Below are 24,440 nucleotides of genomic sequence, written 5' to 3'. Positions count from 1 at the left end.
TGTACAGCCCCTTTTCTCAAAAATCAGAAATGGCATTTCTTCATTACTATTATTATTATTTTAACTTATAACTTTCAAAACAAAGGTTTAAAATAATAAACTAAAATGAACAGCTTCTGTCCACTCTTATTTTTACAGTTGACACCTTCATACAGCAAGAGAACATAACAGTGAAATTAATTCTTTCATGATCCAAAATCTAGTAAATTTCTTCATGTTAGATGTAGCTCTTGTGACAAAGTTCCTGCTCTATCTTGGTGGGTCTTGCGCTTATTGGCGGATTTGCTCACCTTGGAGCTTCATGGCAGCCCTCAGCTTGGCCGTTTTTCTGAACCCACAGTCCAGGTCAACTCCTCCTGTGTCTGACCAGGAGTTGGGAGGTTTGGGGGGAACCCGGGCCCGCCCTCTACTCCGGGTTCCAGCCAAATCCTGTGGAATGCAGCTGTCTAGAGTGCCTCCTGGAACAGCCGTGCGACAGCTACAACTCCCTGGGCTACTTCCCCATGGCCTCCTCCCAACACCTTCTTTATCCTCACCATAGGACCTTCCTCCTGGTGTCTGATAATGCTTGTACACCTCACTCCTCCAACAGTCCACGTTCTCACTCTCAGCTCCTAGTGCCTCTTGCTCCCAGCTCCTCACACGCTCCTCACACCACAAACTGAAGTGAGCTCCTTTTTAAAACCCAGGTGCCCTGATTAGCCTGCCTTAATTGATTCTAGCAGCTTCTTGATTGGCTGCAGGTGTTCTAATCAGCCTGTCTTAATTGTCTCCAGAAGGTTCCTGATTGTTCTGGAACCTTCCCTGTTACCGTACCCAGGGAAAAGGGACCTACTTAGCCTGGGGCTAATATATCTGCCTTCTATTACTCTCCTATAGCCATCTGGCCCGACCCTGTCACATTCTATAACAGTGTGCTTTACTATGAATTAAGGAGCTATATTCATCCTTGGTGTAACTCCGCAAGACTTCACCAATCATGGATTCAGCCCACTATGTTGACGTGGCCTTAAATTTCCTTCTTTACAATGTTATTAATGATGAGATTCATTTTTTCATCCCTTCATATATAGCCAGCTTCATTCTTCTGCTGCCCAATATTCAGGCCAGAGAGACATGCAAGCACAAGGTTACTTCCCAGTAGATTCCCTCTGCATGTTATTCCACAGATAAGCCAGTAGTGAGTGCTGTATTTGATGTAATTTATTTACATGGATCAACACTGCAACTCTATACATTTGGTACTTTATTTGGTCCAAAATATTTCTAAAATTTAGTTGACCATAGAACATGACACCACATGACTCCATTTCAGCTTCCATACACAATATATTTCAGTGTCTGGAAGTGGATTACGCACTCCAGAAGAAAGTAGGAGGATGTCACTGCAGGCACAAGGTGGGTGAGGCAATATTTTTAATTGGACCAGCTTCTGTTGGTGAAAGAGTCAAGCTTTTGAGCTACACAGAGCTCTTCTCCAGGTAGCTCAAAAGCTTGACTCTTTCACCATTAGAAGCTGGTCCAAAACAAGATACCACCTCACCCACCCACTTTGTCTCTCTAATATCCTGGGACCAACACAGCTACAACACTGCAAACTGCAGATAGCCACATTCAGCTGCAGTTTAGTTTTACTACCTATTAGTGATAATCCAAGCATCTTTCATCAAACTCAAAAGAAAACAACTGAACTGACCCTGTCTAAACCATCTGAGAGGTTATCTCAGGCATGTTTTAAACAGTTAGCAATACCAAAACCAGCCAAAATGTAATTCCAATCTATTTGATATAATCAGCCTCAAATATAAGTGATTTGAAATGAAATATTTTGCTGAGACAGCAGCAAACCTCTTTAGCTTTACTGTGAAAACCTGCCAGAAGTCATTTAGTAATTGTGTTAAGCCTCCCAACTGGTTTATAGACATTAGGAAGAACATCTAAATCCCATGAAGGGATGGAGAGGGAACTGAAAGAATGCTTCTCTTTCTCCCCTCAATGGCCTCGAACAATTGCCCTTATGGAAAAATGCTGAAATTTAATAGAAAAAAGTATATCCTTTCTACATGGTTTTGTGTTTTTTTGTTTTGTTTTATTTGGGGGGAGCTCTCAGTTTCCACAGGCTTTTACCAAATTGCTCAAAGGGCAAAGTTGTTAACAAGGAGAAGGGAAAAAAAGGTGGGGAGGCGGAAAAAGAAAAAAAATATGCTTCAAAAGAAGATTAACATGCATCTTCTTTGTTACCTTGTACTGTGAGGAAGACAGAAGCCACAGTAGATCCACCTTCATTGGAAGCAGTGCAACTGTACTCGCCAGCATCTGTGAGCTTTACAGATTTTACTTCTAAAGACAAATTGCTCATCATCCTTATTCGGGAGGGCTCCACAAGCCTCAGATCATTGCCATTTCTCTGCCAGGTGAGATTATAACGCACTGTGCTTAAGGTTAGGCAGGTCAATATGGCTCTCTCCCCAGGGGTGACTGTGACATTATTAGGAACCTGAACCACAGGTGGGGGCTCTACATGGAAAGAATAAAGAGAAAGGATTCAGAAACTATTAGGCTCACTTGTAGGTACTCCGTAAGTAACCATGATAACACAGCAGTAACAGAAGTAAAAAGGCATACCGGTGGGTTATTTAATACTTAGTTTCATTTCACAGCACTGAAGCCAGCACACTGGGGTCTGATCCAAGGCCCACTGAACCAAAAGGGAGCCTTTCAATGAGATCTGAATCAGGTCCTAGATTTGTACATGCTGCTGTGTGAAAAAGAGATTACTGAACAGCTACCCTCAAGACAACACTACTGTACATATGGACTTTTTCCAGTGCCACTAAACAGCTCTGAAATTATCATTGTGTTCTTCAGATGTTAGTCTCAACTTGCATTTTAATGGATTTTAGTCTCTTTTTGTTCACATCAGTGCCCATTCTATTCTGCAATTCCCCCCATATTTTGTTGTTTTCTTTCTGACTCCCTGCTCTGCTCCTTTTTACCACTGACTTCTCCCTCAGCAGAATGCAAACTCAGTAACTTTGAACTGGATTGAATTTTAAACACACAATGGTTTCAGATTAGGTCAAATGATCCTTGTTGAGTCATCCGTGAGTAAAAGAGACAATATTTAAATCAGGGATTCTCAAACTGGGGGTTGGGACCTCTCAGGGGGTCACTTGGTTATTTCATGGGGGATCACGAGCTGTCAGCCTCTACCCCAAACCACGCTTCACCTCCAGCATTTATAAGTGTTAAATACAAAAAAATGTTTTTAATTTATAAGGCGGGGGGTCATGCTCAGAGACTTGCTGTGAGAAAGGGGTAACCAGTACAAAAGTTTGAGAACCGCTGATTTAAATGCAAACGAGAAAGGAAATTTAAACTCATATAGTTTTATTGGGGTTTTGCCCCACACTTCTTTTGTATAAACCCAGTGGCATTTGTTCTTAAACACAGAAATACAGATCTGCAGAGGATAATGGACTGAGTGTGACACAAATGTCAAAAGGTGGAGTAACTTACCAGGATATGACTGTACTCAATAGATTACCATTAGCAAAGCGAAGATAACCAAACAGGAGTTCTCTGTTAAAGGAGAAAAATTCATCCCTCTGCTGAGTAGGGTTGTCAACTTTCTAATCACATAAAACTGAATACCCTAGCCCTGCTCCTCCCCCAAGGCCCACTTCCTTCCCCACCCCTCCCCTGAGGCCCCACCCCCTGCTCACTACATTCCCCCTGCCTCGGTGGCTCGCTCTCCCCCACCCTCACTCACTTTCACTGGGCTTGGGAAGGGGGTTGGGATGTGGGAGGGGGTGAGGGCTCTGGTTGGGGGGTCCAGGCTTTGGGGTGGAGCTGGGGATGAGGGGTTTGGGGAGCAGGAGAGGGCTCCAGGATTGAGGGGTGGGGCCGAGGGATTTGAAGTGCAGGAGCAGGCTACGGGTTGAGGCAGGGGTTTGGAGTGTGGGAGGGGGTGAGGGCTCTGGGCTGGGAGTGCTGGCTCTGGGCTGGGAGGGAGCACTAGGATGGGGCCGGGGATGAAGGGTGTGCGGTGCAGGAGGGGGCCTCAGTGCTGGGGCAGGTGATTGGGTTTATCTCTGGCGGTTCCCAGTCAGCGAAGCAGCAGGGATGCTAAGGCAGGCTTCCTGCCTGTCCTGGCATCGCAGACCGCGCTGCGCCCCGGAAGAGGACAGCAGCAGGTCCGGCTCCTAGGTGGAGGCACAGAGACAGCTCTGCGTGCTGCTCTCGCCCGCAGGCACCACCCCCCCAGAAAAGGTAGGGACTAGCCTGCCTTAGCCGGGCAGCACCACCAACCAGACTTTTAATGGCCTGGTCTGCGGTGCTCACCAGCACCGCCATGGTTCCTTTTCGACTGGGTGTTCCAGTTGAAAACTGGACACCTGGTCACCCTAGTGCTGAGAGCCAGCCATTCAGCTCATTTAAGATCTCACAGTATGTGCACAGGCCTTGGGCTAGCTCTCTGCACAGTGGTGAATTTCTTCAAAAGCCCTGGGCACCTGGATCTGGAGCCTTGCTTTCCCACAAGTATGGTCCCCGTGGGCTCCCCAGCAGCAGTCATTCTTATAGCCACCACCCTATCACAGATCACCCATGCAAGGGAAAGAAAGCCAGAGTTGCTTACTAAGGACTGAGTTTTGCTCCTGCACCCTGTCAATATATATATATTCACGTGTGTGTGTGTCTGTATGCACACACAGTCATATCTTTGGTAAGTTACTCCACCTTTTGACATGTATATATAGCTTTTATCTAATGCTTGTCATCTGTAGATATCCAAGCACTTTACCAAGTAGATCAGTATCTTTATCCCATTTTACAGATGGGAAAACAGACACAAAGAGGGGAAGAGACTTGCTCTGCAACCCAGAGACAGAGCCAAGAACAGAACCCAGGTCTTTAGAACGCCAGTCCAGTGTTGTATCCACTAGGACACACTATCTCTTGTTGATCTCATGTACACATAGTACTTACCAATGTTTTGTTCAAACCTAGAACCAAATTCCTCACATTCAGTACACATGCCTTTGTTGGCCCTTTATTTAAGATGTCTGCACAAACTAACAAGCTGTTTGACACTTTAAGATTTAATACTTGCAGGAAAAAACAAATGTAAATGTTTGCTTTTTCTGAAGTTGAAAATGCTGAGATCGTTCCAGTACCTTTCCGACAGCAGTTGACAAAAATGGACGATCTGTGATATACTGCCTGTCAACTTGATAAACTGAAAATACTTGAAAAGAGTAAGTTTACTTTGCTAGGAGTAAGAAAATCCAAATAATTTTGTTTCAAATATTTATGTGTAAGGATTTCAAAGTGTCTTCCTTACATCATCCCAACTGCACAGTTCAAAACAGATATAATAATTCACATTTACATAGAATCTTTCTTCCGCAAGAATACCCATATGAATGATGCATAACAAGAATTGTTTCCTACAATATATTTTCTAGTGCTTTTGTCTGGTCCAGTTTTAAATGACCCAAGTAATGAGCCTTCAACCACTTATTTGGGACAATGTTCCACAATATAATGAATTTCATTATTAAGGCGTGTCTCTACATTCAACCTAATTTTTCCTTTATTTAATTTCATCTCATTATTTCTTGATAATCCTTTCAGGAATTAAAATAAAATAATAAATAATACATAATAATAATAATAAACAAAAAATTCCAGATTTCCAATAAATCATTAGGAACTTGCTTTAAAACTAAAGTAGAAATTAATTTTAGATGCAAATCTTTGTAATTTCACAGCTATCTGATTTGTGCCTACAGTCAGGGAGTTAAAAGTGTAACCGCTAAGGTTTGAGACAAAAAAAAATATGAGTGGATTCTCTCAGGCTGCAATTTGTGCCTCCAAAAGAAATTCAGCAACTCACATCTATTCAGGGAAGAACTTAAACATGTGCTTAAATCCCACTGACTTCATGGAAGAGTGTTAGAAAGAATTCAACAGCACTTTACTTAACACGGATGAATCTATTTAAATGCTTTAAACTGGGTCCTAAATGCTTCCATTAAGGTTTTGAAACATGATATATTGGCAACAAAAGAACATACATTAACATAAAACATTTTATTGGCATTGGATTGCCATAATTTATGCCACCCAATGTTGCTACTTTCTGTTAAGTAAAAATGACTGTATGCCAGCACTTTAGAGTTTAGTAGTCTAATTCAGAAGTCTAGTACAGAAGTAGTAAACAACATTTACCTGACACATCCAGAAATGTCTGAGCACGTCCAGTGCCCACACTGCTAATAGCAGTGCATTCATAATATCCTTCATCAGACAAGGAGACCTTGGCAATTTCCCAGTTCATGCTAGATGATTCTCTGTAAAATGATAAAGCCTCTGTAACTGCTTGAAAGAGATTAAGAGAAGGGCAGTAAAGGGTCTAGTTTCCTACTGATTGGCATGTGACTCTCAGTAAGGCTAATGAAAATTTCACATATGTAGGAAAAAGCACACCCTTTTAAAATCCCTTTTGTTTATGCATTATATTACATGCAGTTTTTAGGGTCTGATTTAAATAAGAAGGTGGGGGGGAGTGATTAGACTTTTATGAGTATTAAGAGGCATGCATTCCTTACATAATACATACATTGAGACATTTGAAAAAAAACCATGACAAGTAGTCACATCATAAAATACAAAACTGCTGTCGCTCACTCAGCTATTTCTACTCTTGGATCAACCTTGGATTTCTTTTAAATGGAAGAAAGTACAAAATACTGTTATATTGATTATTTATCAGCAAAGTATGTACAGAATGCACCATCCCTTACAATGATGCAGACTGGTTCCCTCTACATGTGTGGGTCAGCTCCAAGGGCCAGTGCAGTGAGGGATGGAGTCTCACTCACATTTTCTGCACCTCATGCTTTGGTTTGGAGTACCTTGTGCCCACATGGAGACACACATGGAGCAATCTCTGCACTTCCCTATCTCTTGAATGAAGAGATTAGCGTGGTGAGTCTGTGTGCAGAAGGCTCTTTGACCCCAAAGTAGGACCAGAAACAAATATAGTAATTCAGCATTCTCCATGTCAGCTTACCAGCCACACACACTGAAACAAATGGAGCAGTAAGTGTAAATACAGAAAGATACAGAAAACAGTAAGTAAAGTCTGTGAGAGTTGGGTTTGGTAGAAGTTGCAGTCAGATGTGGGTAAAATAATCAAATGAATGCTCTTGAAACACCTGCTTTTGCCCATAGAACATATCACAAGTAAAGCTGCTGGTTTATAGTACCTTTGTCGTTTATAATGCTATAGGGGAAAAAAGGAAGTAAAAATTTAACTACATCGTGTTACTGTGTGTGCTTCTTAAAGAAATTCTGATGTCTTCTTAAGATTCAGCAGCTACACTTTGTATGGCACGATATGGTGCAAGTATTACAATCGTCTTCTAATTCTGTATCCCATTGCTGACTCTGATCTGTTGTTTCAGTAAGTAAATATATCTAATGAAGACAAGACTGATCATGATGCCTTTGGGAAACACCTTCCACAATATGGGAAACCTGTGTATTAGTGTTCCAACTGCCTTCCCTCTCCCTTAATCTGCCCAAAATCTTGACTTAACTCCATAACATGTTTTGGGATACAGTAGGAAAAAAAGATTAGATACAAAATAAGGCCACATTTAATTTGGTATTATAGTAAAAAATTCAGTGCTTCAGCATTGTGAGGCAGTAGAATCTGTTTGCACAAAAGGTTAGGCCACAGATAACACCTGCAGAGTGATCTTGGACTTTCTGCTTATTCCCTCTGATCCCATGCTCATTACAAACTCACATATCAGAGCTGTTGTTCCAAGACATTCACCAGTGCACTGCCAGCAATGGAAACGCTAGTTACTTCTAGCAGCAAGGAGATGGTAAGAACATTTACTTAAGAGATCTGCATGCTTCTCCCAAATATAAAGTAGAATTGCTCTTCAAGGAATATATACATAACTGCATTTTTAACAATCTTGTTCCTTTTCTGTTTCTACATTTATCTTATACACCTTAAGTTATCCTATCACAAATGCCTGTTTATTTAAAAAACTTAAACTGGCAAAAAAGTATAATATGTGCTTGCAATATAATTTGACCAACTCCCTGCAACGTCCATGTCAGTTCTTGGTGCTCAGCACCTTTCAACATCAGGCCCTGCCTTTTCTCAGATTGTTTTAATTTACTTTACTGCACATTTTACTTATTCAATTTTAAAAAAACAACAACATGTAACTTGTGGATTAAGATGCTTATTTTGTCAGTTAAGGAAATGCTAGCACACTCCATCGGTCAACCTGCAAATGCTGATGGCTGAGTACCATCCTTTCTCTAAGGTGGGGGGGAGATGAGCACCTCAGGGTAAGTAGATGTGGAACCCCAATCTGCCTGTGCAGAGTGAACATGGATAGAACGCCTCATGGGCACAAGGGAAGCACACTGCACAGTATTCCTTGTACCTTCTGTATGTACTGTACCTGTCTCCAGGTGCTAGCAGACATCAAGACAGTCCTTGGCCATGCCACAATCTATCTGGCTACACCACTTTGAGGTGGTACAATTATCCTAGTTGAGCTAGCCAGCAACCCCATTGTACTCAGGTACTAGTGGGTCCTTGTGAAAAAATGTGGGCTAATAGGTTCTCGCATCCATTCAGGAATGTATTCTGTGTGTTTGGCTGACTAGGATACAGACTTAGCTAACTGAACCATGAACATCAGTGGCTTTACATTGCATAGCTTTTACTAAATGGGCTCAGGGCTGCATTCTTTGCTGCCAAAACTGCAAATTTCATTTTCAGTTTTCATATTCTTTGGTGATCCCATTTAACGTTTCTGTCCTATACAACACAGGGGAGATTTTCAAAAGGCACAAATGGCAGTTAGGCACCCAATGCCCATTGACTTTCAATTGAAATGAGGTGCCTAATTGCCATTTGTGCCTTTGAAAGTCTTCCCCTGCATCTTTTCAAACCAAGAGTCACTTGGACAAAACATCAGACTTTTGAATGCACATTACTCTGAGTCCCTCACCACTCTATTCTCCTTCAGCTAAAATAATAGTTAATGATACTTCATACTTCCTATGTAGAAAACCATATATCTCGATGTGTTTCACAAAGATGAGTAAGCCTTATTAGTGCTACTTTTACAAATGGGAAACCGATATACCAAGAAGTAAGTGACTTGCCAATAATGTCATAGCAAGCTCTTTTGACTGCACCACAACATTAAAATTCATTGCAGTTTTAGAGATATTTCTGATTCCAGCAATATTCCAAACACTTAAAATGGGGAATAACACTAGAGCCACTAATATCTCTAGAACCAGAATTAACTTTTTAAAGCATGTCCACTGTAAATGCTTTTAACTCATATTAATCCTAATGTGATACTACAGCCAGAATACACAACTCTCATGATCAACAACATATGCAAATATATGAACCAAGCATACAAACAACCATTTAATAAACAGCTGTAGCTTGATCATCAGCAAAGTATAAAATAAAACTCATCAGATGGAGTGCAGTAGTACAGCCCAATTATACAGTTAAACCATTCATAAATAACTGAAGATGGACCAGTTCAGTAAGGAACTTCAGTACTAGTAAATCACACCAAATAGCAGCCAAAATAACCAATTAAATTGTGCATCAATGGCACCAATTCAGATATTTTGTGGGGGAGCCCCTACTCATCCTCCCCTCCTCCTGCTGCAGGGATCCCAGGTCTTCCTCAGTGAGGGAGTATCCCTTCTCTTTTACCCACACAGTGCATGAGCAGTGTTGCCAGGAGCTCAGTTCTTGGTGACCCCCCAGCACTCCACGGCCCAAGAACAGATTCCCAGCGCACCAGGTCGCAGCACCACTTGGCGTGGATGCCCCGCCACCAAATTTTAGTGGTACTGTGACCCTGTGTATCAGGTTGCAACACCATCCACTGAAATTTGTCCTGGCTTCCCCTCTATCTCTACAGAGGGGTGGCCGGAGCAAATTTCAGTGGCATTACAAGCATGCCTCTAGACCAGAGATGGGCAAACTACGGCCTGTGGGCCACATCCGGCCCGCAGGACTGTCCTGCCCGGCCCTTGAGCTCCCCACTGGGGAGGCTAGCCCCTAGCCCCTCCCCTGCTGTCCCCCCTCCCCTGCAGCCATGCTGCCGCATGGGCAGCACTCTGGGCAGCGGGGCTGCGTGCTGCTGCACGGCAGCGCGGCAGTGCGTTTGGCACCGGCTGAACAACGCAGCTGCCAGACATGCTGCTTTGAGTGGCATGGTAAGGGGGTGGGGAACACGGGGGGTTGGATAAGGGACAGGGAGTTTTGGGGGGCAGTCAGGGGACAGGGAGCAGGGGGCAGTTGGATGGGGCGGGGCAGTCAGGGGGCGGGGAGCAGGGTGGATTGGATGGGAGTGGGGTCCCAGGGGGTGGTTAGGGGCAGGGGTGTGGATAGGAGTTGGGGCAGTCAGGGGACAGGGAGCAGGGCACAGTTGGATGGGCAGACGTTGGGGGGGCAGTCATGGGACAGGGAGTGGGGGGGTTGGATAGGCGTGGGAGTCCCCAGGGGCCGGTCAGGGGGCGGGGGTGTGGATAGGGGTTGGGGCAGTCAGGGAACGGGGGGGTTGGATAGGGGGTAGGGTCCCGGGGGGGTGGTTAGGGGTGGGGGTCCCAGGAGCAGATGGTCAGGGGACAAGGAGTAGGGTGGGGTTGGATGGGTTGGGGTTTCTGAGGGGGGCAGTCAGGGGGCAGGAAGTGGGAGGGGTTGGATGGGGGTGGAGGCCAGGCTGTTTGGGGAGGCACAGCCTTCCCTACCCAGCCCTCAATAGAGTTTTGCAACCCCGATGTGGCCCTCGGGCCAAAAAGTTTGCCCACCCCCACACCAGACTGCTCCAGTAGCAGCTGTCCTGATTTAGTATAGAACCACTGCTTACAGTTGTCAGGAAATGGCTCCCCCAATTCTGAGGTCTAGGAAACTTTGAGAAAGTGCATAAACCTTGGGAAGGGCATCTATTGGCACCAGTGCCCCCAATTGGCACCAGTGCTCTGCATCTTGCTCAGTAGCATTTGTCTTGAAGAATATTTTGTTAAGTTAATGTAATATTCAGCTCCATTCTACAGATAAGTAACATGATCACCAAAAATGCAGGTTGGTACCTGTTATGAAAAAAATAAGAAGTAAAATACGATGTTTGATCATTAAAGTATGAAGAGAATTACAGAGCAGGAGAAGTATGTACCTAGGATGTCTAAATGGAAATAGCACCTCATAAAAAATGGGGCTGCAGAATTTTACTCTGCCAAGAATTTACAGGAGGATTTCAGAATTTATTTGCTCTGTTATCAGGTATAGTTGCTATAGAATGTGGTCTTCATTCTTCTTCTGAAAGGTTTGGAGTTTTAAAAGAGGGGATGGTGATTAACTGTTTTCCAGAAAATATTTTCTTAGACTTGGGGACTATAGGTTTTTTGCTTGTTTGATTACTATTTCATTGTTCCTGGATTGTTCTATAGAGAAAGAGACTGTATTATTCCCTGTATCTGCAGTCTGCATGGTGGTGGTGTAAACAGAGTCCAGAGATCCTTGTGATGTATTCCGTGGAAGCTTTCCCAAAGAAGAGAATGATATAGCCCTTGGAGCATAATAAAGCAAAGCACATAGATTTCTGCTGGAACCATATGATCTCTCCACCTACAAACAGAAAATGTGTTCCCCCCATCCCCACACACACCCCAAACCCACAACAGTATACAATCTTGATTTCCTCATGCAGTTATTTGCTTGTTATTCTTTGTTATTTGCTTAAATTCTCACAACTGATCCAAAAAAATCATTAACATGGTTACAATGTAAGTTTTGTCTTACATAGGTCTGACTTCAGTGGGAGCTGAGTTAGGCCAGTCCTGAGCGCTTTGGAAAATCCCACCTTAAATGGACATTCACCATTATGAACAAAGTACAATAAAAATCCTCAAGAATAAAGTTACAAAAGCTGCTCTGAAGTTTAATTTTGATTTTTTTAAATGCCCAAAATTATGTTAGGGAATGACTGCTTACTTGAAGAACTGATCCATTCCCAGTTTTACTCCATTTCTGCTGAAACGCTGAATAAAAGGTATAAGACTTTCCACATGGCAAGATATATACCCCGGCTGCAGGTAGTATCCTGGAGTTTTCTTGGGCATTATAACTTTTGGAGCATCTACAGAAAGCAAAATATTCATAAACAAGTTATTAGCAGCTACTCACCTATACTCCATTCATTGTGATTAATACACATGCTAACAATCTTTTCCTTAAAGTCCAGATTTATCAAGACACTGAGGGCTGGTCTATACTAGAGAGTTAGGCTGGCTTAAGCAGATTGCTCAGGGCAGCGAAAAATGTCATGCCCTGTGCAACATACTCAAGCCAGCGTAGCCCTGGTGTAGTCAATAGAAGAATTGTTCCATCAGCCTAGCTTCCACCTCTTGGTGGAAGAACCCCTTCTGTCTGTCTGTAGTAAATGTCTGTACTTTAGCACTGCAGCTGTGCTGCAGTAGCATTTCTAGTGTAGAAATGCCCTTAGCCTAGACAAGGCCAAGGTGAAGCTAAGATTTTAAGGTGTTATATTAGATCATGTTAGCTAGCACAGCCTGACCAACTTCTAAAACTCTAATCAAGACAAGGCAAGCTGTGCTATAGTATGTTTTAAGCTGGTGGAGTTAAATTGGAATCTTCAGAAGTGGTCAGTCTCTGCTTCCACTGAAGTGGTAATACTCCCACAGATTTCAATGGGAACCAAATTAAACTCTGTCGGATTAGCGTATGCTAAAGTAAAATTTGCTTTGCGTTGACTAGAGCTTTAGAAGACATTACTTAGATCAAGACAGTTTATCTAGGTAACAAGATCTAACATTGAACCTTTAAATCCTAATCAAACCTAGGACCCAGGGAGAAGCAATTCAGCACAGAATCTCAAGAGCGACAAAACAGAAAAGAAATTAAGTAAAAAATCCAGGAAGTGTGGAAAAATGTCTGTCTGGAAAATGGCAGCTCTTGAATACTTTGGAAAGTTCTTACAAGTGAAAGTAACACTACAATTTTTCCCACACTACTGAATGTACAGTATCTTCCTTTATTATGCAATTTTTTTTTCTCCATGGTCTTGTCTTCACTCTGGGAAAGAGTGTGTTCTTAACTCCTGTTTACTTCATGTTGAAATGTCAGTGTAGACATGGCAATTTGTAGTTTCAACACTTGTTGGGCTATATCTTCACAGTAAAAAAGGTATGTTTTTATATCGAATTAGCAATCTCAATGTAAAATCCTACCGAAGAGAAAGCACTGTCATTTTTACTTTGATGTAGCTAATCAAAGGTGTAGTAGATAGCTAACTTGACATAAAACACACACACACACACACCTTTTTACAGTGTAGTTATAGCCTTAGCTGGTCAAGATGAAACCATAAGCTCCTCCCTAGGGTTAGCCTCAGTCAGCTAACACCAATTAAAACTCCAACTTGCCTTGTCTACACAAGGATTATATTCATGTTAAGAACACACGTTTATTGCTAGCACATTTCCGGATATGTCTATATTAGAGTTTTTACCAGCCTTTGCAAATGCGTTAACTACCTAACAATTAACTCTAGCTTAAAAACTCTAGAGAAGACAAGCCCAATAAGGGCCTGATCCTTAAGCATGCTGAGTAGCTACTGAGGGTCCTTGGCTCCTATTGGTCTGAATGGGATCTGAGGGGCCCAAGCATCTATCAGGTGGTTTGCAGCACTTTTCAGGATCAGGCCCTGAATATGCTTTCCTTGCTAGTTCTGGCTCCATAGCAACAACTGCTAGTAGTGGCAGCTTTATTTCTTAATTCCCTCTCACACCTATTTCTATAATGAGAAATTTTTACCTAGAAAATAGAAATGAAATTAAGTCAATAAAATATTGTGTAGAAAAACGTTTCTTTAAAAACTGGCAGTTCTTGAATAGTTTGGCAAGCTCTTAAATGTGAAAGTAGAACACAATTTCCCACACACACTAGTGTACATACAGTATCTTCCCCTATTATTCAAATGTTTTCTCTCCATGACCTTGTCTTCCCTCTGGGAAAATTCATCTTAAAATTTCAGTGTAGACAAGGCAAGCTGTAGTTTCAACACTTGTTAGATTACTTTACAAGAAATTCAATATCTGACTAAAATTCTCCTTAGTAGATCCTCCAAGATGCTCAGATTGCTTTGTATCAACTTGCAAGTTTTGTAGGCAATGGGGTAAGACAAGTTTTCCTCATTAGATGGGCAAGTAGAAAAAAAACATAAGTCATCCATTCCATTAATTCAGGCATAATAAATGTTCACTCAAGTAAAATAAAATAAAATAAATCTTACCAGGAACAATACTAGAAAATGAAACACTTGACACTCTCTGGAAGAGATAATCATCCTTGTCATATCCCATTATTTTAACAAAAAAGGCTTCGTTTGGTGGGATGAAGTCAGTAATATTCCATATTCCATAGGGTTTTCGATCAGGATAGTATTTCACAGGCATTGTCTTAAGAAGCTCCCCTGTGATACTCAGAAGTTCTAGACGGTCAACTCTCGCTGGAAGAGAAATCCCTGTTGTATTCAACAGCACATAGGTAGGTATTCCTATGAAAACAGAAATATATTGTAAGTGTTAACAAAACATAAGAAAAGGTTAAACTCTATAGACGTGTGTCTTCAGCCCCTGAGTAAATGCACACGATTCAGTTTAAAGCACTCTCTACCAGCTGTTAAGAAACACAAAACAGTGTGTTAGCATTGATAACATGATGTGCTTTATTTAGGATTCAGTTACTAATTTCCAACAGGTGCTTATAAAGCTGCCTCATTAACTCCCTCCCCTCCCCGAGGGGCCAAACTGAAACATTTTACAGTCTCTAAAAGTAAAAGAAGGGAAGTTGTAACTCTGAGCCATACCAGAAATAAAAACATTGGGATTTATAAGACATAAAAACTCTAATACACAAGCGTGCATAGTATCATGGGGCACCACAGGTAATGACATCATGAATGGAATTAAGGACAGGGTATGGCTCCCTTCGGAACCTGTCAATGATGGTCTGAGTTTCAGCAGAGGCCTAATTATAGAGAACAACATAAAGTATATATTTCTTCCCTAGGGACTGAGCATACTGCCTCCCCAAACAATTAAATACAGTAGAAACAGAGCACAAACTGACCTTGCACTGGTCTGCTGGATGCTTTTTTGAAGTCTAGGGTTGGCTTTCTAGAAAAACCAGCTCGAAAATCAATAGTACTGAGACCTGTTATACGAACAGAGTGCCTTCCACTGCTGGATGTCTGAAAAATATTGAATTGAAACACTGTTGGAGCAATTTGCACTACAAGCTTTGCAGTCCTTTGTAGCATTCATTGAGCTCACTAGACTTTAAGTATCACGAAAAATGGAGTAAGAAGATATCAGATGTTATAAACAAAATGAACCATTTAAAAGCCTTTGTTCTAGATAATGAACCCTTCTGAATTTAGTACTTGTGAAAAGAAAGACTGAATGAAAGTAATATGCCTCTAGGGCATATTATGGTGGGCATCCACATGAGGCCAAATATTGCTGGACCTAGTTGCATGACTCCAATGGGGGGATGTGTTTGAGCAAAGCAATCAAGATTAGACAGTTATAAAGTATATGGGTAATTTTGTAAAGCAAAAAACAAACAAACAAAAAAATAGAAGATAGCAAAAGATTAGTATAAATTAGTGTAAATAATGTCCCATAATTCATGGGTTTACTTCCTCTATCAAGAATACATATTCACCCTTGTATTTTCATTAGATAAAAAATGCTCTTTTTAAACAAACGTCACTCAAGCTTTAGCAATGAAGCGGATGAAAACATCATGGACATTGAATATCCAATAATTATATGAATAAGAAGTGTACATCAGCTGATATTATATATTAAAAGCTAAATTCTGGCTTTTACAGCCACAGGCATTCTGACTGAGTCAACCAGAACCATTCTGAAACCCTAGCAGAGCACAACCCAGAGCAGAAGTTCCAACAACTTACAAAGTGTTGCACCATGAGGCCCTTAAACCATTCAGAAAAAGACTGGCTCATGTCAAAGGCCCCAGTCCTGCCCGATCCTGTTCCAGCCCATTTGGGGTATCTAGCAGCACTGTATGCCAGGAAGGAAAGATAGTGATTTCCAAAGAACACAAGAGGCCAGGGCTCTTTGCATTCACCCACTCTGCGCACACACTGTGCCTTGTTGCTTATGGAACTACCTTTTAAATTTTTTAATCAAGAAAAATCTATGAACTATTTCACATAGAAAGAGTACAAAAAGATTGCACAGGAGGCAAAGATTGATAAAGGGTTCATTACGCTATGATTAAACTTTAATCTGCAAAGTCTTCTCTAAACTTCATGCATAGAGAATGCAGCCTGAAATGTACATTTTTATCTACAAAGTAAATTCTCTATTAAATCTCCTCATGCCATTGGGAGTACAGATTGAGAGGAATTATTTTATCTAGTCATAAATGTATAATTTCTTAGATCTAGTGAAAACTCTGCTCATGATTATTTTTAGATGAAGCAGTTGTTTATCATAACTGGCTGCCTGGACAATCAGCCATCTAGGCACTATGACAAATTGGTGTCTGTCTTACTGGAATGACCACTATTTATTTCTATTAGTTAGCTTTTCACCTCAGAAAATCACTATGTAAAGTCTTTTTAATATAAACCAGCTGTTAACAATATTAAAGGATACAAAGTAATATTAAATGCAATATCAAATAACTTCTGTTATCAAGCGTTAATTGGCTGTTAAATGTTCATTGGACAAATGTAGTAACAAAGTTTTCTTTTCGTAGTTTTATATGACATCTGTATAAGACATTTATAGCACAATTAAAAATTTTGAAAAGCTTTCCCTGACTTCTTCAGATGCTGTAAAATCTTAATGCAAGCAAAACAGGCCAAGGATCAGAACTCGGTGAACTATTCATAACAAATAATACATCTGACGAATATTTCTGTTAGTAAATTATCCAGATACTTGAGTATTAGTGACATTGATTATTACTAAAAATGGTTTTAAAACAGTTATTTTTAGTAATAACCTTTTTTATTATTGTACAGCCTGGAGGCCTTAATCAGGATCTTCGCCCCATTGTGCTAAGTGTTGTACAAACATCTAGGAACAAACTTAACCTTGTTGGATTGTTTTCAAACTATGTTTTTTTGTCTATTTGTGTTGCATGATGGGTCACTGAAGTCACATATTAACGTTTTTGCTCCTTGATTGGATGGCTGAATGTTTTATAAATAGAAGGAAGGAAATCAAAAAGATGTAAAGACAGCTGCATAAGCATTTGCTATGTGAAATTTTGTGCAAACACATACTCATCGCACAAACATTTGCAAGACTTGGAACATTCCAGGAACATTATTACAAACAAAAAAACAAAACAAAAAATAATTCAAAATGTATGTAGGTGATGAATAAAGAGGTATTTTTATTTAAATTAAGAAATGTGGTGTCAGACAGCTTTTTGATTTTTATATAATTTGTTCCATGCAAGCTGAGAAAATTCAAACCACCATAGCTAGCAGATGGGGGAGAGGGTGTGCTAATTGTAAGATACTATTTACATATTGTTATTTACAGGTTACTATAGAGACATCAATTTTGCATTAAAAGTAGATTTCAAAGGATGTGTTCATTAAATGGGATTTTTTCTGGCTTTATCATTACGCTCCATCTAAACAGCCGGATTTGGCTTGGAGACTGTAAATGGGTAATTATAATGGCCATTTAAGAACTCTCTTGTTCACAATAATTACAAGCCTTTCTATTGACTCCTTTTTTCTTCTTTGGCCTTGTGTGAACAGCCATTTAACCTAAGTCAGCAGGAAGCTTCTGCAACATCCTCCAACAGAAAAACTGTAAGACCTTTTTGATTCACAATTCCTGCCTTGTAGGAAAACAAAACAGTGCTTAAGGATATCTCATTGCTGTCTCTTCTCAATGGGATTGCCTCCTTCTATGCCTTGCTGACAAGCCTTTTTATCTTAACAGGTCTGTAATTGTGTTAATGGCCTGTAACTTGTTACCAGCAAGACCTTAAGGAGTAATTAGATACAATCACCTACCAAAGCTTCTATTATGGAACTAGTAAATAAAGATTACAAGTTATTTCCAAGCCAACCTGCGGAAACAGTACCTTTAAAGTATAGTTTGAAGCATTGACTTCATCTTTGATCTGTGTTGGAAGGCTTTTGTTAACCAAAGCGATACACCATGTATATTGAAATATCTATTTTATTATGGGATAGACTATGGCTTTTAAGACCTGTCCCAGGATGGGGGAAGGAGGGCAGCAGGACCCCCTAGAGAAATTTTGGTTCTCTGCCAGCATTTCTCCTTAGTGCCCAGAAAATACATACTGCACTGGCAGCCCAACCACCTTGAAAGTGCACCCTTCAGCAGAAGGTCAGTTCTGCTGACTGATGCAGAGTGGAAGAAGGAGCCAGGGACTTGTCCTCATACCATCTTCTCATTGGAACGAAGGCGAGTGCTGCCATTAGCATCTGCCAGGAGCATTGTGTGCATTCTTCATCAGGGCTGTGGCAGGATGGAATCTCCTTGTTTAAACATACATGTATCCACTTAATTGGAACTCCGACAAACAGAATATTTGCTTAACTGGCATGCCTGGAGACAACTAGCCTTGGTACAATGCAATTCTATTTACTCTAGCCTCTGATTTATGGCTACACTTAGGACTTGTCTACACACAGGACTTGCACCGATTCAATTAACCATTGATGAATCTATCCTCCATGAATTTATCTAATTCTTTTTTGAACCCAGTTATACTTTTGGCCTTCACAACATCTCCTGGCAATGAGTTCCACAGGTTAACAGTGCATTGTGTAAAGAAGTACTTCCTTATGTTTGTTTTAAACCTGATGCCTATTAATTTCATTGGGTCACCCTTGGTTCTTGGGTTATGTGAAGGGGTAATAACACTTCCTTATTCACTTTCTCTATACAATTCATGGTTTTATAGACCTTTATCCTATCACCCCTTAGACATCTCTTTTCTAAGCTGAACAGTCCCAGTGTTTTTAATCTCTCCTGGTATGGAACCTGTTCCACACCCTTAATCATTTTGTTGCCCTTCTCTCTGTAACTTTTCCAAGTCGAACATATCTTTTTTGAGATAAGGCAACCAGAACTGCACAAAATATTCAAGATGTGGGTGAACCAGGGATTCAGGTATGTTGGCAACAAGAAGAAAGCCAAGGAAAGTGTGGGCCCCTTACTGAATGAGAGAGGCAACCTAGTGACAGAGGATGTGAAAAAAGCTAATGTGCTCAATGCTTTTTTTGCCTCTGTCTTCACTAACAAGGACAGCTCCCAGACTGCTGCGCTGGGCATCACAACATGGGGAGTAGATGGCCAGCCCTCTGTGGAGAAAGAGGTGGTTAGGGACTATTTAGAAAAGCTGGACGTGCACAAGTCCATGGGGCCGGACGAGTTGCATCCGAGAGTGCTAAAGGAATTGGCGGCTGTGATTGCAGAGCCATTGGCCATTATCTTTGAAAACTCGTGGCGAACGGGGGAAGTCCCAGATGACTGGGAAAAGGCTAATGTAGTGCCAATCTTTAAAAAAGGGAAGGAGGAGGATCCTGGGAACTACAGACCAGTCAGCCTCACCTCAGTCCCTGGAAAAATCATGGAGCAGGTCCTCAAAGAATCAATCCTGAAGCACTTCGAGGAGACGAAAGTGATCAGGAATAGTCAGCATGGATTCACCAAGGGTAGGTCATGCCTGACTAATCTAATCGCCTTCTATGATGAGATTACTGGTTCTGTGGATGAAGGGAAAGCAGTGGATGTATTGTTTCTTGACTTTAGCAAAGCTTTTGACACGGTCTCCCACAGTATTCTTGTCAGCAAATTAAAGAAGTATGGGCTGGATGAATGCACTATAAGGTGGGTAGAAAGTTGGCTAGATTGTCGGGCTCAACGGGTAGTGATCAATGGCTCCATGTCTAGTTGGCAGCCGGTGTCAAGTGGAGTGCCCCAGGGGTCGGTCCTGGGGCCGGCTTTGTTCAATATCTTCATAAATGATCTGGAGGATGGTGTGGATTGCACTCTCAGCAAATTTGCGGACGATACTAAACTGGGAGGAGTGGTAGATACACTGGAGGGCAGGGATAGGATACAGAGGGACCTAGACAAATTGGAGGATTGGGCCAAAAGAAATCTGATGAGGTTCAATAAGGATAAGTGCAGGGTCCTGCACTTAGGACGGAAGAACCCAATGCACAGCTACAGACTAGGGACCGAATGGCTAGGCAGCAGTTCTGCGGAAAAGGACCTAGGGGTGACAGTGGACGAGAAGCTGGATATGAGTCAGCAGTGTGCCCTTGTTGCCAAGAAGGCCAATGGCATTTTGGGATGTATAAGTAGGGGCACAGCGAGCAGATCGAGGGACATGATCGTTCCCCTCTATTCGACATTGGTGAGGCCTCATCTGGAGTGTCCAGTTTTGGGCCCCACACTACAAGAAGGATGTGGATAAACTGGAGAGAGTCCAGCTAAGGGCAACAAAAATGATTAGGGGTCTGGAACACATGACTTATGAGGAGAGGCTGAGGGAACTGGGATTGTTTAGTCTATGGAAGAGAAGAATGAGGGGGGATTTGATAGCTGCTTTCAACTACCTGAGAGATGGTTCCAGAGAGGATGGTTCTAGACTATTCTCAGTGGTAGAAGAGGACAGGACAAGGAGTAATGGTCTCAAGTTGCAGTGGGGGAGGTTTAGGTTGGATATTAGGAAAAAAATTTTCACTAGGAGGGTGGTGAAACACTGGAATGCGTTACCTAGGGAGGTGGTAGAATCTCCTTCCTTAGAAGTTTTTAAGGTCAGGCTTGACAAAGCCCTGGCTGGGATGATTTAATTGGGGATTGGTCCTGCTTTGAGCAGGGGGTTGGACTAGAGGACCTCCTGAGGTCCCTTCCAACCCTGATATTCTATGATTCTATGATTCATATAGTAGCATTATGATATTTTCTGTCTTATCGTCTCTTCCTTTCCTAATGGTTCCTAACTTGTCAGCTTTTTTGACTGCTGCTGCACACTGAACAGATGTTTAAAGCATATGTTTTCAGAGAACTATCCACAATGATTCCAAGATCCTTCTTGAGTGGTAACAGCCAATTTAGACCCCCATCATTTTGTACATATAGTTGGAATTATATTTTCTAATGTGCATTACTTAACATTTATCAATATTGAATTTCAGCTGCCATTTTGTTGCCCAGTTACCCAGTTTTGTGAGATCCCTTTGTAATTCTTTACAGTCAGCTCTGGATTTGAGTAATTTTGTATCATCTGCAAAATGTTACCACCTTACTGTTTACCCTCTTCCAGATCATTTTTGAGTATGTTGAACAGCACAGGCCCCAATACAGATCCTTGGGGGACAATGCTATTTATCTTCTTTCCACAGTGAAAACTAACAATTTATTCCTACCCTTTGTTTCCTGTCTTTTAACCAGTTTCTGATGCACGAGGGAACCTTCCCTCTTATCCCATGACTGCTTACTTTGCTTAAGAGCCTTTGTTGTGGGACCTTGTTAAAATCTTTCTGAAAGTTTAAATACATTATATCAGCTGGATTACCCTTGCTCACGTGTTTGTTGATCCCCTCAAAGAATTCTAATAGATTGGTGAGGCATGACATACTTTTGCAAAACCCATGTTGACTCTTCCCCATCAAACCATGTTCATTTATGTGTCTGGTAGTTTCAACCAACATGCCTGGTTCTGAAATTAGGCTTACTGGCCTGTGATTGCCAGGATCTATTCTGGAGACTTTTTAAAAAATTGGAGTTACATTAGCTATCTTCTAGTCATCTGGTACAGAGGCTGATTTAAATGATGGGTTACATATCACATTTAGTGTATGTAGTTCTTCAGTTTCACACCTCCGTTTCTTCAGAACTCTTGGATGAATACCATCTGGTCCTGGTGACTTATTACTGTTTATCTATTTGTTCCAAACCCTCTTCTATTGACACTGCAATCTGGGACACTTTCTCAGATTTGTCACCTAAAAAGAATGGCTCAGGTGTGGGACTCTCCCGCACATCCTCTGCAGTGAGACCAAAGCAAAGAGTTAATTTAGCTTCTTCGCAACTGCTATGTCTTCCTTGAGTGCTCATTTAGTACCTTGATCGTCCAGCGGCCCACTGATTGATTGACAGGCTTCCTGCTTCTGATGTATTTCAAAAAATAATTGTGTGTTAGTTTTTGTGTCTTTTGCTAGTTGCTCTTCAAATTATACTTTGACACTTGACTTGATAGAGTTTATGCTCCTTTCGATTTTCCTCATTAGGATTTGATTTCCAATTTTTTGCCTCTAGCTGCCTCTTTTCCTCTGCTGTTTAGCCATGCTGGCATTTTTTGGTCCTCTTACATTTTTGTAATTTGGAGTATACCTTTATTTTGAGCCTTTATTATGGCATTTTTAATAGTTTCCATGCAGTTTGCAGGCATTTCATCCTTGCGACTGTTCCTTTTAATATCTGTTTAAACTAGCTTCCTCATTTTTGTGTAGGTCCCCTTTCTGAAGTGAAATGCTACTGTGGTTAAATGCTACTTTGGTATTTCCTCCCTACGACTATGTTAAATTTAATTACATTATGGTTGCCATTATTGAGCAGTTGAACTATATTTACTTCTTGGACCATATCTTGTGCTCCACTTAGAACTAGATCAGGAATTGACTCTCCCCTTGTAGGTTCCATGACTAGCTGCTCCAATAAACAGTTATTAATGGTGTCTAGATATTTTGTCTCTGCATCCTGCCCTGAGTTGACATATATTCAGTCAATAGGGGCTTAGTTGAAATCATGCATTATTATTCGGTTTTCTGTTTTTGTAATCTCTCTAATGTCCCTTGGCATTTTACAATCACTGTCACTATCATGGACAGGTGGTCAGTGGTATATTGTTCGAGCATAGAATTTCTAACCATGGAGATTTCATGGTACAATTTGATTCTTTTAAGGATTTTTACTATATATGACTCTATGCTTTCTTTCATGTATAGTGCCACTTGTCCTCTAGTGTGACCTACTCTGTTATTCCTATATATTTTGTACTCTGGTATTACCATGTCCCATTGATTATTATTGTTTCATCAAGTTTCTTTGATGCCTATTATATCAATATCTTCATTTAATACCAGGCACTCAAGTTCACACATCTTAGTATTGAGATATCTAGCATCTGTATACAAGCATTAACAAAATTTAACAATATTTCTCCCTGTCAGTCAGAATAAAGTCTAAAATGGCTGTCCCCCTGGTTACCTCTTCCATCTTCTGAAACAAGAAGTTGTCCACAACAGATTTCAAGAACTTACTGGACATTTTGTGTTTTGCTGCATTACTTTTCCAATAGATGTCTGGGAAGTTAAAGTCCCCATTACTACCAGTTCCTGAGTTTTGGATAACACCTTTTACCTTGATTTAGCTGGTTCAGGACAAATTAATTAAATATGCTAACCTGAGTATACAGTATGTGAAGGTAGTTGATAGGTCAGAGTTAGCTAACGTGCTAATCCCAACATAACCTCAACCACTTGTTCTAATCTACACATACACACTTAGGCTTGTCTACACACTGAAATTACACTGTTTTAACTACTAAATTCATGCCTTTAGCTTAAGCAGTTCAACTTTATGCATAGACCAGGCCTTACAGTAGTTACTAGATGTAAAGAAATGGTTACTCACCCTGTGCAGTAACTATGGTTCTTCAAGATGCGTGTCCCTGTGGGTGCTCCACTCTCAGTGCGCTTGTGCCCACTGCACCTTTGATCGGAGATCCATTCGGCCTGTGCATGCATTACTCAATCTCATGCTCTGTGCTCTTATATAGCACTGTGTAGGCGAACCATCCTCAGTTCGTTCTCTACCACAAAACTCCATAGCAGAGAACTCTGAAGTAGAGAGGAAGGAGGGCAGATAGTGGAGCACCCACTGGGACACATATCTCAAAGAACAACAGTTACTGCACAGGGTGAGTAACCATTTCTTCTTCTTTGAGTAGTGTCCCTATAGGTGGTCCCCTCTAGGTGACTTCCAAGCAGCTCTCTTTAAGGAGGAGCGGGCTTTGGAGTCCAGTATTAAAGAAAGTATAGCTGAGCTCAACGCAGCACCAAAAGCTGAGCCGTGAGTTATTGCATAGTGCTCAGCAAAGGTACGTATAAAGGTCCACATCACAGCTCTACATAGTTCAATGATGGGAACATTTTTAAGAAAGGCTGGAGAAATGGAAATAAATCTTGTAGAGCAAGTTTGTATGTCTGAGGGTGCTTGGAGATTATAAGATT

At 41.3% G+C, this 24,440-nt stretch overlaps 1 protein-coding gene across 6 annotated transcripts in view; it reads right to left on the bottom strand.

The window, feature by feature from the left end:
* The window catches only part of HMCN1 (hemicentin 1), a 327,504-nt gene that overhangs the window by 195,320 nt on the left and 107,744 nt on the right, over nucleotides 1-24,440 (bottom strand). For all 6 annotated transcript variants that reach the window (XM_043521104.1, XM_043521103.1, XM_043521105.1 and 3 more), the window contains exons 7-11: nucleotides 15,233-15,353; nucleotides 14,394-14,657; nucleotides 12,074-12,218; nucleotides 6,235-6,356; nucleotides 2,242-2,517 (exon numbers count right to left, since the gene is read on the bottom strand). In XM_043521104.1, the coding sequence (XP_043377039.1) occupies nucleotides 2,242-2,517; nucleotides 6,235-6,356; nucleotides 12,074-12,218; nucleotides 14,394-14,657; nucleotides 15,233-15,353 (928 nt within the window). The remainder of the gene's footprint in view (nucleotides 1-2,241; nucleotides 2,518-6,234; nucleotides 6,357-12,073; nucleotides 12,219-14,393; nucleotides 14,658-15,232; nucleotides 15,354-24,440) is intronic.

Source organism: Chelonia mydas, chromosome 8 (assembly GCF_015237465.2).
Source record: "Chelonia mydas isolate rCheMyd1 chromosome 8, rCheMyd1.pri.v2, whole genome shotgun sequence".
Lineage (NCBI taxonomy): Eukaryota > Metazoa > Chordata > Testudines > Cheloniidae > Chelonia > Chelonia mydas.
This window is presented reverse-complemented; position numbering and strand designations above follow the sequence as displayed.